Here is a 14,820-nt window from a genome sequence, read left to right on the forward strand (position 1 = left end):
AGGATTGGACATCCACTTCTTTGTCTGAAATGGTATAGGGTCCCCTGCTCAAATTGGAAGCCCCTTCCAACCCTGTTATTCTGTTAAAGCCATTTGGCAAGAGCACCCATATCTTGCTCTCCAAATTCTCAGTATACTCACCAGCCCCAGAGGTAATTTAGCCTTTCTCTGAAATAAACTTCCTGCTGGCTGAAACTTTCAGAAAGTACATATTTGAGAACCAGCGCTTGTGTTGTGTCTCGTCCGCTTTCACCGCAGCCGGGGCCTTCTTATCTGCTTCCGAACGTTGAGGAATGTCCTAGTATGCCTCCTGGCCCCAGCCCTGGCTCCATGCCCAGACAGGCTGAGGAGGAAGAAGTACCTCCAGCCCCCAGCTCTGGCTCCATGCCCAGGCAAACGGAGCAACTAGACCCCTCCCCCTCCCCCACAGCATGTGAGCCTGAGGAAGGTCAATTACCAACAGCTGCAGACTGGAGTGACCCTCGCTTCAGAAGAATTGATAGGCGGCGGTGACAGAAGGAAGGGAGATGCAGGCCTGGATAAGTGCTGAGTCATGGAGCCACACCCCATGGCCTATATAAAGGATCTGCTTTCTGGCATTCTCTGACTCAGGCAAAGTCTAACATATCTTGCTGAACTCACTTTCTGGTCTCCTGCCTGCCTTGAGAACTTTGCTAGGACTTTGGCAGAGCTGCAGAGGCACGCCTGATTCGGATTTCCCTGACCCGGCCGTCAGCGGAGGAGTGGGACATGACAGCTTGTAAGTTCAGGATATGCAGAAAAGAGAGAGAGAGAGAGAGAGAGGGAGAGAGAGAGAGAGAGAGAGAGAGAGAGAAAGAAAACCTCGCTTGAGTTACTCTCCCTTCAATGTTCAAAACCATAGCAGCCGATCTTAGCTGGCATCCTTATAGGTCCATCCTAAAATGTTGGGAAACTCCCAGCTGGGCAGGGAGGAGGGATCAAGCAGGGACCCAGCCTCGAGTCCTTGCAGTCACAAGATGCATAAGCTTGATTCCCCTTTAGTCCCATGGAACCTTATCTGGGAGATTCTTGTAGTATAGGTAGAAGTCAATAGAGTTGCTGGCTCAGACTTTTCACAAGTGGCTCTGGTTGTCCGCACCTGATATAAACAGTTGCACTCAAACCTACAGTTCCACCGAGTTCACGTCAAAAACGTGAAGAAGGATCCGGCCACCAGCTCTGCAGCGAATGCCCACTGCCCTGTCGATGGGGCGAACGACCCTGGAAATGGGCTCTTCATTCCCACCTCTATGATCTTGACCAGTGCAGAAAATCTTGGCCATATGTGTCCGAGGGGAGTCCCTCTTGGTTGCCTGATAGCCCTTAAAGACCAGAGAATAGTTTTCATGGTCTGGCCAGAAGTCCAGAAGGAGATGGACAGAAATCTTTCGCTTGTTCACCATCTGTGCCGTTGCCGCCATCGATGGGCAATGTAGCCTGTGATGATCAATCCGAAGAGGGATCCAGTGGCTCCGATGGTGAAGAGGGCATCGGTGTTGACAACATCTGCAAAAGGAAAGGGTGCGCAAACCATGTATTTAGTGCCGTATGCAGACAGGTCCATCCGTCTTCTATTAACCCAACTCACAGAGCCCTGGTGGCGCAGGTGCAGTATTGCAGGCAAACTCTGCCCACAGTCTGGAGTTCGATCCTGACCAGCTCGAGGTTGACTCAACCTTCCATCCTTCCGAAGTGAGTCAAATGAGGACCCAGATTGTTGGGGGCGATAGGCTGACTCCGTAAACCGCTTAGAGAGGGCTGGAAAGCACTATGAAGCGATATATATAAATCCAAGTGCTATTGTTATTGTTATTTATTTATTTATTTATTTATTTATTGTTTCAATTTCTATACCGCCCTTCTCCCAAAGGGCGGTTTACAGCCAAATTAAAAACAATTAGTACAATTATCACTAGTATATTGTATCCTTCCTTTCTCTGTCTCTAGGTGAGCAAGAGACTAAGATGAGGCACTTCGCAGGTGTAAAAATATCAGGGTTACAAATATTACAGACCTCTGCCTCTATATTACATTTCTCCACAATTTATGGTAATTTGATCTCTTCTTTATTCATATAAATTCATTCTTTTTTTAATGTAAATAGTATTGCTAGTAAAGTTTTTTTTTAACATTAAAACTTTACGATTAACCATTTTAACGCATTTTCAAAAAATGTTTTTAAAAATACAATATTTATTTTAGTTTTTTTTAAAAAAAAATCTCACCTTTATTAGTTTTATAACTAACCTAAGGCAGCAAACATATTTAATACTTCTTCCTCCTCCTATTTTCCCTACAACGGAAAACCTGTGAGGTGGATTGGGCTGAGAGAGTGTCACCCAGCTGGCTTTCATGCCTAAGGCAGGACTAGAACTCACAGTCTCCTGGTTGATTGGTCCAAAGTCACCCAGCTGGCTTTCATGCCTAAGGCAGGACTAGAACTCACAGTCTCCTGGTGATTGGTCCAAAGTCACTCAGCTGGCTTTCATGCCTAAGGCGGGACTAAAACTCACAGTCTCCTGGTGATTGGTCCAAAGTCACTCAGCTGGCTTTCATGCCTAAGGCGGGACTAGAACTCACAGTCTCCTGGTGATTGGTCCAAAGTCACCCAGCTGGCTTTCATGCCTAAGGCAGGACTAGAACTCACAGTCTCCTGGTTGATTGGTCCAAAGTCACCCAGCTGGCTTTCATGCCTAAGGCAGGACTAGAACTCACAGTCTCCTGGTGATTGGTCCAAAGTCACTCAGCTGGCTTTCATGCCTAAGGCGGGACTAAAACTCACAGTCTCCTGGTGATTGGTCCAAAGCCAAACAACAAAATACCTTATCCCACCAGACTTGAAATCCTAGGCTTAGAAAACTTGGAACTCCGTCGCCTTCGACAAGACCTAAGTTTAGCTCACAGAATCATCTATTGTAATGTCCTTCCTGTCAAAGACTACTTCAGCTTTAATTGCAATAATACAAGGGCAACCAATAGATTTAAACTTAATGTAAACCGCTTTAATCTAGATTGCAGAAAATACGACTTCTGCAACAGAATCATCAGTGCTTGGAATACTTTACCTGACTCTGTGGTCTCTTCCCATAATCCTAACAGCTTTAACCAAAAACTTTCTACTATTGACCTCACCCCATTCCTAAGAGGACCATAAGGGGCGTGCATAAGCGCACAAACGTGCCTACCGTTCCTGTCCTATTGTTTTTCTTTTCTTCTTCCTATATATGTTTATATGTGTATATACTATATAATCTTTTTGTATGATGTTGTGACAAAATAAATAAATAAATAAAATAAATAAAGTCACTCAGCTGGCTTTCATGCCTAAGGCGGGACTAGAACTCACAGTCTCCTGGTTGATTGGTCCAAAGTCACCCAGCTGGCTTTCATGCCTAAGGCGGGACTAGAACTCACAGTCTCCTGGTTGATTGGTCCAAAGTCACTCAGCTGGCTTTCATGCCTAAGGCGGGACTAAAACTCACAGTCTCCTGGTGATTGGTCCAAAGTCACTCAGCTGGCTTTCATGCCTAAGGCGGGACTAAAACTCACAGTCTCCTGGTGATTGGTCCAAAGTCACTCAGCTGGCTTTCATGCCTAAGGCGGGACTAAAACTCACAGTCTCCTGGTGATTGGTCCAAAGTCACTCAGCTGGCTTTCATGCCTAAGGCGGGACTAGAACTCACAGTCTCCTGGTTGATTGGTCCAAAGTCACTCAGCTGGCTTTCATGCCTAAGGCGGGACTAAAACTCACAGTCTCCTGGTGATTGGTCCAAAGTCACTCAGCTGGCTTTCATGCCTAAGGCGGGACTAGAACTCACAGTCTCCTGGTTGATTGGTCCAAAGTCACTCAGCTGGCTTTCATGCCTAAGGCGGGACTAAAACTCACAGTCTCCTGGTGATTGGCTGAAAGTCACCCAGCTGGCTTTCATGCCTAAGGCAGGACTAGAACTCACAGTCTCCTGGGGATTAGCCCAAAGTCACCCAACCAGATTTTACCCTGGTGCACTCAAGTGTGACCCCCAAACCCAATACAGGTAATCCTCAATTTATGACCACAATTGAGCCCAAAATTTCTGCTGCTAAGTTATTAAGTGAGTTTTGTCCTATTTTAGGACCTTTCTTGCCACTGCCGTTAAGTGAATCACTGCAGTTGTTAAGTAAGCAACACGGTTGTTAAGTCGATCTGGTTTCCCCATTAACTTTGCTTGTCAGAAGGTCGCAAAAGGGGATCTTAGGACATTGCAACTGTCATTGATACAAGTCAGTTGCCAAGCGTCCAAATTTTGATCACGTGACCATGGGGATACTGCAGTGGCCACAAGTTTGAAAAACGGTCATAAGTCACTTTTTTTCCAGTGCCGTCGTAACTTTGAACAGTGTTGTGGTCCGTCAGCAGCCTGCGGAGCTGGCAACAGAGTCGGACAGTGATGAGGCTGAGGTGAGACCAGGGCCATCGGGAAGTGAGGTGCGGGCTCCAGAGCCTCCAGAGACTGACAGTAGTGAGGCAGAGGAACAGGAGGAGCCTGTTCCTAATGCACTCATGAGAAGAGCTGCCAGAAGGCAAGAGCAGCTCAAGCAGAGAGGACGACTTGGGAGTAGGGCCAAGAGATGATTGGCCCCTCCCATAAGGCTTAAAAGACCAGCAACGGTGTTTGGGCTCTTTGCCGGAAAACAATGCTGATAGCTTCGTCTTGTTGCATTTATTTTGTATCGATGTCTTCTGAACTTTTGCCAAGAAAGGCCTTTGGCAGTTTGCCTAATTGGACCAAGGTTGGTGATAGGACTGAGGAATTTGTGTTGGGAGGAATTTGCTTTAATTTAGTTGAACTACGCTGGGAATGAAGTAATTCTCAGCTGTTCGAATAAAGTTTGTTTTTTCACGGACTGAGTTTCCTACTACCTACTTGGGCCTGGCTCACAACAAACAGCCACTAAACAAACTGTTGTAAGTTGAAGACTATTTTGCCCGCGCAACTTTTTCTCACTCACCAGCGGACACCACGATGCGCACGGTAGCTATTCGGGGTGGACTGGCAATCGCGATGCATCGATAGACCCCCTGGTGCTCCAAGCTGACACGCTCAACCATCAGGGTCGACCGCCCCTCGGCTTCCTCCAGACGGTACTGCGATTGGGCCAGTGGGGTTTCCACCCACTGGATTTGGACGTCTCTGCTGCACTTGGCGGTTTGGCAGGTGATGCGAAGGGCGCCTCCCAATGTCCCTTGGGCAGGCACAGGCACGATCGTGGGTCGGCAGGGGTCCTTTGTTTTTTCTGTGGCTCCTTCTGTCAAGAAACCGTTGGCTGTGGAAACCGGCTTGGTCGTAGTTGGTCTTTCCGTGGCCCCTTCTGTCGTGGAAAGAGGCTTTGCACTTAATTCTCGGTCTGTTAAGAAAGGGACAAGCAAAACAAACCTGAATTTGGCTGAAAGACCTAAACCTAGTGACATCTGAAGATGGAACCGTGCATGGTGACGGGACCACGTCTCAAATTTTGGAGAGGTGGTCCCTAGTTCTGCCAGAGGGTTACCTATCGGGTAAGAAGTGGAGTTGTTGCCCACTGTGATGGAGTTGGGACCTTCCGTTAGGGATTTCAGCGTGGAGGCGGCTGTTGGTGTAACTACAGATGTCCCAGAGCTGTTATGCTTGCTGGAAACAAGACCGAGGAGACTGGTGGTTATCCCAGCTGAGGATTTCCAATTAGCTGTGGTGAGTAGCTCCGGAGCAGATGTTTGACTTATCCTTCCAGATGTAGGAGTAAGGGCGATGCTCTTAGTGACACTGAGAAGCTCCTGCGTAGCTGCAAACCAAATATTTAGCATCGTTAAGAGAAATCGTTTCAAGACTTTAGGTCTTCTTTGTTAGATGAGGGGCGGGGGTCAATTGGCAACCTCCCAAAAATCTCCAGAATGTAGGAAAGGGAATTTTTATGGGCAAAATGACCTCCCTAAAATGAAGGGTAAAACAAAGCATCTGAGGGTAGAACAAGAAGCAATGGGTGGAAACTAATCAAGGAGAGAAGCAACTTAGAACTAACGAGAAATTTCCTGACAGTCAGAACAATCAATAAATGGAACGACTTGCCTGCAGAAGTTGTGGATACTCCAAGACTGGAATTTTTTAAGAAAATGTTGGATAACCATTTGTCTGAAATGGTGTAGGGTTTCCTGCCTGGGCAGGGGGTTGGACTAGAAGGCCTCCAAGGTCCCTTCCAACTCTGTTATTATGTTATGTTATGTAAGGCATCCACAAACCAGCAAAAACCTGAGACTGTTTTGTTTTTCCCCGCCTGGGTAAATCCAGCTTATTTCCTAGCACAGGGCTCTCCAAACTTGGCAGCTTTAAGACTTACGGACTTCAACTCCCAAAACTCTCCAACCAGCTATGTGAGGATTTCTGGGCGTCGAAGTCCACAAAACTTAAATTTGGCGTTCGGACACCTCGGCCCAAAAAAAATTGGCCTCACCCCTTACAACAAAGTTAAAATATCTCTGGTCCTGTTTCACTCCCCGCCACCAAGCCAGCCCCCCCACTCCGCCCCCCCCAAAAAAATGGAGCTGAAGGCTGAAGAAATTGCCAGCTCTTCAAAACTAGAAATGAACTAGATTTATATAGTTCATTTTTGGCTGTCTTTTTTTTTTTTAAAGAAAAAAAACCCAAAATTATATATGAATCATATTTTACTTTCAAAGTTACTGACTAATGAAATTGGGGATGCAAACGAAAATACGGTATTTAAAATAACGTTCTCCAAATAAAAAGATTTGCCTGTAATTATGGCGATCGCTAAACGATTTTAATTATTTTTATTTTAAATTTAAATTTTTTTTCCTCAGGTGCCGAAAGCACACGTGTGCATGCACACCCCCTGTTGTGACTCCAGCCCCCGAACCTGGCCTCATGCCTGAAAGTGACTCCGAGAGTGAGGGGGAAGGGCCAGTAAGGCTTACCTCGGGAGCACCGATTCCTTTGGCTCGGCTCCAGGAGCCAGAACCAGACCAGTTGGAGGACGTAATGAGGCTGTCATCCCCTGATTCCTCCCTTCCCCAGGCTACGCCTTCAGACACAGCTGATAATAATAATCAAGCTTCAGAAGATTAGAGAGGCGGCGTCATCAAAAGGAAGGGTGGGGCAGGAGCCCCACCCCACAGGATAGATAAGGAGCTTTGGGGACTGCTCTCACTCCACGGGAAGCAAAGTTTAGCTGATCCATTTCAAAAAGAGCTGAAAGTCTTGCTACATGAGTCATTTGTTTGAACTTTGGGAGGCAGCTGCGATTTCTCTGCCAGGACTGATAAGTGCCGTGAATCCACTGGCTGAAGGCCAGCTCGTGGATCTGAAGTGGGGAAGGAGACAGAACACTTACATTTGGGGCCAGTGATGGTGATAGCGACCCTCTCGTGGACAAAGACCTCTTCTTCGACCTCCAAAGTTGCTTTGCATTTGTAAGTTACATCTTCTGCCACCCTCGGGAGCTCCAGTTCAGAGTGGTAGACGAACAGCTGGTCTTCCGAGTCTCCCATTTCTTCTTCTTCCGTCTCTTTGGAAGCCTCCAGTTGTTCATCTCCCTGAAACCACGTCAACGTAAGGGCACCGTGAGGGTAGACGTGACTCATGGAACAAAGCAAGCGAGCCGGCTGCCCAACGTGCAGCAACTTGGGCTGGAAGTCCAACTGCAGAGTATCTGGAAAAGCTGAGAAAGAGGAGGCAGGTGAAGAGACCTGCTGTGTATTTTTGTAGCTTTGCTTTCGGTGGTTAAGTGCCAGCTTCACCCTGGAGTGTGTGTGTGTGTTTGTGTGTGGTGGCGTTCCTTTTCTGGGCCATGGATTAATTGCACTGCGTTGTGTTAACCGTAATGATGCTCTCAGGACATTTGTTCTTCTTACTGTTTCAGGAAATATTGGAATCTACCCAGAGGACTGGCATTATTGGGTTAGAAATATAATTATAGCTCCCATTATGAAGAACAATAGCAACAACCTCACTCGATGATTCACTCAATCATTGTCTATCCCCAAAATGTGAGAGATGCCCTTCAGACAAGGTTGAGTTTTCGTGATTACAGACACAAGTATGCAAAAGTTATTTCCTTCCTTTGTTCATTCTTTCTCTTTCCCTTCCACCTTTCTATCTTCTTTCCCTCCCTCCTTCTTTTCTCTCCCCCTCCCGCTCCCGCTCCCCCTTCCTATCCTCTTTCTCTTTCTCCTCCCTCCCTTGTCTTTCCTTTCCTTTCCTTTCCTTTCCTTTCCTTTCCTTTCCTTTCCTTTCCTTTCCTTTCCTTTCCTTTCCTTTCCTTTCCTTTCCTTTCCTTTCCTTTCCTTTCCTCTCCTCTCCTCTCCTCTCCTCTCCTCCTTCTGTTTTCTGTCTTAAATTACTCCTTTCTCTTCCGCCCTCTCCCTTCCTCTCCCGGAAGTCGATTCAAGCAGCAGATGCCTTTTGAACTTACAATAGACCTTCAGCTCCACCTTGGCCTGAGAGGGCCTCCCTTGGCACTGCCCTGAGCACATCTTCGTCCCCTCCGTGCTAATGGTCGCATTGCTCAGTGTTAGGACACTCTGCGTGTGGTTTGAAATGATGTCCCCCAAGTCGATGTCCAGGCCTTCCCATTGCACTTCAGCACCAGGACAATCCATGGAACAGATGAGTTGAATCGTGCCTCCGCGTTCCACCAGAGGCTTCAGAGGCCGGATGGCGGGCTTGGAAGTTGGAAGACCTGTTTGGGACAAACGGACAATTTTTTTTTTTAGGTATTTTATTTTATTTATTTATTTTGTCACACAGTATATATAAGCATAAGCATGAAAGTAACTATACAATATATGAGCAAATATATGAGTATGAGCGTGTAATAACTATATTAATTGGATATAACGAAAGGAAACAATAGGACAGGAACGGTAGGCACGCTTGTGCTCTTATGCACGCCCCTTACAGACCTCTTAGGAATGGGGTGAGGTCAATAGTAGACAGTTTTTGGTTGAAGCTTTGGGGATTTTGGGAAGAAACCACTGAGTCAGGTAGTGTATTCCAAGCATTAACAACTCTGTTACTGAAGTCATATTTTCTGCAATCAAGATTGGAGCGGTTCACATTAAGCTTAAATCTATTGTGTGCTCGTGTATTGTTGCGATTGAAGCTGAAGTAGTCTTCGATGGGAAGGACTTTGTAATAGATGATTCTATGAGTTAAACTCAGGTCATATCGAAGGCGGCATCAAGAAGAGGGCCGTGAAAATATTTACAGACCCCTCGCATCCTGGACATAAACTGTTTCAACTCCTACCCTCAAAACGATGCTATAGAGCACTGCACACCAGAACAACTAGACACAAGAACAGTTTTTTCCCGAAGGCCATCACTCTGCTAAACAAATAATTCCCTCAACACTGTCAAACTATTCACTAAGTCTGCACTACTATTAATCGTCTCATCGTTCCCATCACCAATCTCTTTCCACTTATGACTGTATGACTGTAACTTGTTGCTGGCAATCCTTATGATTTATATTGATATATTGACCATCAATTGTGTTGTAAATGTTGTACCTTGATGAAGGTATCTTGTCTATTGTACACTGAGAGCATATGCACCAAGACAAATTCCTTGTGTGTCCAATCACACTTGGCCAATAAAAATTCTATTCTATTATATTCTAAATTTTCTAAACCCAGGATTTCTCAGCTCTAGGCACCAAGATGTCTTTCCTGGCTATGCTGGACTGCAGCTACCATCATCTTCCGTCTAGTTCAGGGGTCAGCAACCTTAAACACTCAGAGAGCCATTTGGACCCGTTTCCCACAGAAAAGAAAACACCGGGAGCCACAAAACCCTTCCCGTGCCTGACTGTTTCCTGAGCAACCACAAAACGAGCATATATAGTCAGATTAAAGATTCTGTTTTCTTCTGAAACGTTTCTTTTCTTGGATTTATCCACACTCGGCCTACCGGGGGTCAAAAAGTTTAATAAATTGCGCATCGGTGGGTGTCGCACATTGGCAGCTGTGACGCATATTTTGAGCGACGGAGCCGCAGCAGAGGGGTGGAAGAGCCACATTTGGTTGCTGACCCCTGGTCTAGTTCATTGTGAAAGATGTGAGCCCCATCTTCCTCTACCTGCTCGGAATTTTGAGTCTCTTAGAATAGAATAGAATGGATTGGAATAGAATAGAATAGAATAGAATAGAATGGATTGGAATAGAATAGAATAGAATGGAATGGAATGGAATGGATTGGAATGGAATGGAATGGAATGGAATGGAATGGAATGGAATAGAGTAGAATGGAATGGAATGGAATGGAATAGAATAGAATAGAATAGAATAGAATAGAATAGAATGGATTGGAATGGAATGGAACGGAACGGAATAGAATAGAATGGAATGGAATGGAATGGAATGGAATGGAATAGAATAGAATAGAATAGAATGGATTGGAATGGAATGGAATGGAATGGAATAGAATAGAATAGAATAGAATAGAATAGAATGGAATGGAATGGAATGGAATGGAATGGAATGGAATGGAATGGAATGGAATGGAATAGAATAGAATAGAATAGATTGGAATGGAATGGAATGGAATGGAATGGAATAGAATAGAATAGAATAGAATAGAATAGAATAGAATAGAATAGAATAGAATAGAATAACAGAGTTGGAAGGGACCTTGGAGGTCTTCTAATCCAACCCCCTGCTTAGGCAGGAAACCCTACACCACTTCAGACAAATAGGTGTCAAATCTCTTCTTAAAAAGTTCCAGTGTTGGAGCATTCATGGCTTCTGGAGTCAAGGCGTTCCATGAAGATATATGAATAGGGCCTCTGGTGGCTCAACAGGCTAACGCAGTCTGTTATTAACAGCAGCTGCTTGCAATTACTGCAGGTTCAAGTCCCACCAGGCCCAAGGTTGACTCAGCCTTCCATCCTTTATAAGTTAGGTAAAATGAGAACCCAGATTGTTGGGGGCAATAAAAGTTGACTTTGTATATAATATACAAATGGATGAAGACTATTGCTTGACATAGTGTAAGCCATCCTGATTCTTCGGAGAAGGGCGGGGTATAAATGCAAATAATAAAAAAAATATAGGACAGAACAGAACAGAACAGAATAACAGAGTTTAAAGGGACCTCAGAGGTCTTCTAGTCCAACCCCCTGCTTAGGCAGGAAACCCTGCACCACTTCAGACAAATGGTTATCCAACCTCTTCTTAAAAACCTCCAGTGTTGGAGCATTCACAACTTCTAGAGGCAAGTTGTTCCGCTGGTTAATTGTTCTCACTGTCAGGAAATTTCTCTTTAGTTCTAAGTTGCTTCTCTCCTTAGAAGAACTGTTGCAATGATTGGGACAGTTTAGTCTAATCAAAACAAGGATTAGGGATGACAAAATAGCAGTCTTCCAATATTTGAAGGGCGGCCACAAAGAAGGGGGGGCGTGTCAATGTTTGACATAGTGTAAGCCGCCCTGAGTCTTCGGAGAAGGGCAGGATATAAATGCAAAAAAAAAAAAAGTATTCTCCAAAGCACCTGAGGGCAGGACAAGAAATAACGGATGGAATCTTATCAAAGAAAGATCCAACCCAAAACCAGGGAGAATTTTTCCTAACAGTGAGGACAATTAGCCAGTGGAACAGCTTGCCACCAGGTATTGTGGGTGCTCGAACAGTGGAGGGTTTTCAAGAAGAGATTGAACAGCCGTTTGTCTAAAATGGCATACAGTCTCCTGCTGGAGCAGGGGGTTGGACTAGAAGACCTCCAAGGGTCTCCTTCCAACTCTGTTATCTGCTATGCCAAAGGTAAAGACTGATTCTCCATTGTTCCGAAGGACAGACCTGGGGATGAAATCACAGCGAAATTGGTCCTCGGAAGAATTAATTGATGCTTTAATGAACTATGCAGACACAGCAGATGGATTTATTTTATAATCAAGTTATTTTATTTATTTATTATTTTATTTTATTAGATTTTTTATACCGCCCTTCTCCCGAAGGACTCAAGGCGGTGTACAGCCAAATAATAAAAACCCCACAATATACACATTAAAACAAAAACTTAAAACCAAGCATATTACATAAATGGCCGAAATTTAAAACAATTTAAAACCCTAAAATTTATAAATAACCCCAATTAAAATTTAACAAAACTTTTAAGCCAGTCCCGCTTGAATAAATAAATGCGTTTTCAGCTCACGGCGAAAGGTCCGAAGAGCAGGCAATTGGCGTAACCAGTTAACCCAAAGGGGCTTTTTCAAGAGGCAACTGGACTTTCTGGTATTTCTTTGAAGATAATAATAATAACAACAGAGTTGGAAGGGATCTTGGAGGCCTTCTAGTCCAACCCTCTGCCCAGGCAGGACATGCTACACCATCTCAGACAGATGGTTATCCAACATCGTCTTAAAAATTTCCAGTGTTGGGGCATTTACAACTTCTGCAGGCAAGTCGTTCCACTTATTAATTGTTTCGCATCAAAGAAAAAAAACCAAACTGAAAATCCAGTTGCCTCTTGAAGAAGCACCTTTGGGACAACCATGATCTGGATGACTAAGAATCTGCATAGACAAAAATTGAGTTAAGCATATTGTGCAAGCAAAGCCAATCTAAAACTTTCTGATTCTGTTCCTGAACTTGAAGCAAGAAAGGTCTGGACAAAATAAAACGGCAACTCAATCAATGCAGCAAACACCACCCACCCCTTATATCACTTTTTCGGTCCAGTTTTTCAAAATGTTATCTAGGATCAAATGGCTTGCATTTCCGATGCCAATCGATCCCCCAAGTTCACTATCCGTGCAATGGTTTGGTTTTGCAACCCAACAAGACAGACACAGACTTCAGAGGATCATTAGAACTGCAGAAAAAACAATGGCTACCAACCTGCCTTCCATTGAGGACCTGTATACCTAATGATTCAAAAAGAGGGATGTGAAAATATTTACAGACCCCTCGCATCCTGGACATAAACTGTTTCAACTCCTACCTTCAAAACGACGCTATAGAGCACTGCACACCAGAACAACTAGACACAAGAACAGATTCTTCCCCAACGCCATCACTCTGCTAAACAAATAAATCCCTCAACACTGTCAAACTATTTACTAAATCTGCACTACTATTAATCTTCTCATCGTTCCAATCACCCATCTCCTTCCACTTATGACTGTATGACTCTAACTTTGTTGCTTGTATCCTTATGATTTATATTGATATTGTTTCCTGATTGCTTATTTTTACCCTATGACTATCATTAAGTGTTGTACCTTATGATTCTTGATGAATATATCTTTTCTTTTATGTACACAGAGAGCATATGCACCAAGACAAATTCCTTGTGTGTCCAATCACACTTGGCCAATTTAAAAACAACAACAACTTTTCTGTTTTTTGAATCTCGTCCCCGCAGCTCCCCATAACTATAAGTTCAGATTAGTTATATAGGCACTTATGCATGGATGCGTTTATGAATTGAATTTTTGGAAGAGATTTACAAACATTATATATGGCTATAAACACACACACACACACACACACACACACACACACACCACACACACACACACAAAATCTGACTTACTGCAGCCGTAGCAGACCAAACTGAGCAGGAATGCGAAAGAAATCATGGCCATTTCTTTGACTCCTGGATATTTCTATACACAGGAGTCAATTCTGCTCTGAGTTAATTCTTTCTTTCTTCCTTCCTTCCTTCCTTCCAGCTGTGCTGCTAATTCTTCATCTGTTCCAAAACTCTCACACCAAGGAGGCTTAAATCTAAAAGGGATGTCACTGCCCACCCTGACCTTATGGGAAGCAATTTCCTTCTCTTCGCCTAGTCTCCTCCCTTATAATAAAACTTAAACAACACAGTAGTATTTTCTTAGGTGTTTTGTTTCATTTTCAAACTGAAGGGTGTGTGTTAAAGTTAAGCCTCTTCCAGGCCCCCAAAAGTCAATTCTAATGACTTTGTGCTAGACCTCCAAATAGCAATAGCAATAGCACTTAGTCTTATATACCACTTCATAGTGCTCTCTTTTTTTTTATAAAAGTTTTTTCTTTTTTTTTAAACAAACAAGCATACAAACAAACACTACATCCTTAATTATTCAGTGTTTCATCTGATTGCATAGTTTGTGTCTTCTGCTCCCCCCTCCATCATTTTCATATTATGTTTCTATCATACCTTTATATTTTCATTTAGATTGATGCATCATTCTTCCCAAATTTCTTATGTTTATATTAATCCATCAATTATCTAAATTTTTATATCGTTCTCTTCTTTAACCATTGATATAGAATAGAATAGAATTTTATTGGCCAAGTGTGATTGGACACACAAGGAATTTGTCTTGGTGCATATGCTCTCAGTGTACATAAAAGAAAAGATACGTTCATCAAGGTACAACATTTACAACACAATTGATGATCAATATATCAATATAAATCATAAGGATTGCCAGCAACAAGTTATAGTCATACAGTCATAAGTGGAAAGAGATTGGTGATGGGAACTATGAAACGATTAATAGTAGTGCAGATTCAGTAAATAGTCTGACAGTGTTGAGGGAATTATTTGTTTAGCAGTGATGGCCTTCGGGAAAAAACTGTTCTTGTGTCTAGTTGTTCTGGTGTGCAGTGCTCTATAGCGTCGTTTTGAGGGTAGGAGTTGAAACAGTTTATGTCCAGGATGCGAGGGATCTGCAAATATTTTGACGGCCTGATTCGTGCAGTATACAGGTCCTCAATGGAAGGCAAGTTGGTAGCAATTATTTTTCTGCAGTTCTAATTATCCTCTGAAGTCTGTGTTTTCTT

The 14,820-nt window shown here is 43.8% G+C and overlaps 1 protein-coding gene across 2 annotated transcripts; it reads right to left on the bottom strand.

The window, feature by feature from the left end:
• Positions 1–724: 724 nt before the first annotated feature.
• On the bottom strand, positions 725–13,727 carry MADCAM1 (mucosal vascular addressin cell adhesion molecule 1). 2 transcript variants are annotated; one of them, XM_058172892.1, is made up of 6 exons: positions 13,589–13,727; positions 8,467–8,733; positions 7,387–7,713; positions 5,551–5,820; positions 5,011–5,406; positions 725–1,527 (listed from the first exon to the last, which is right to left on the bottom strand). In XM_058172892.1, exons 1-6 carry the CDS (start codon positions 13,638–13,640, stop codon positions 1,418–1,420), a joined length of 1,422 nt encoding a protein of 473 aa, XP_058028875.1. In that variant the 5' UTR covers positions 13,641–13,727; the 3' UTR covers positions 725–1,417. The 2 variants fall into 2 exon arrangements, with proteins under 2 accessions (XP_058028875.1, XP_058028867.1); XM_058172884.1 differs by having other exon boundaries at positions 5,011–5,820.
• Between the last annotated feature and the right edge of the window lie 1,093 nt (positions 13,728–14,820).

The sequence above is a fragment of the Ahaetulla prasina genome, chromosome 1 (genome assembly GCF_028640845.1).
Source record: "Ahaetulla prasina isolate Xishuangbanna chromosome 1, ASM2864084v1, whole genome shotgun sequence".
NCBI lineage: Eukaryota > Metazoa > Chordata > Lepidosauria > Squamata > Colubridae > Ahaetulla > Ahaetulla prasina.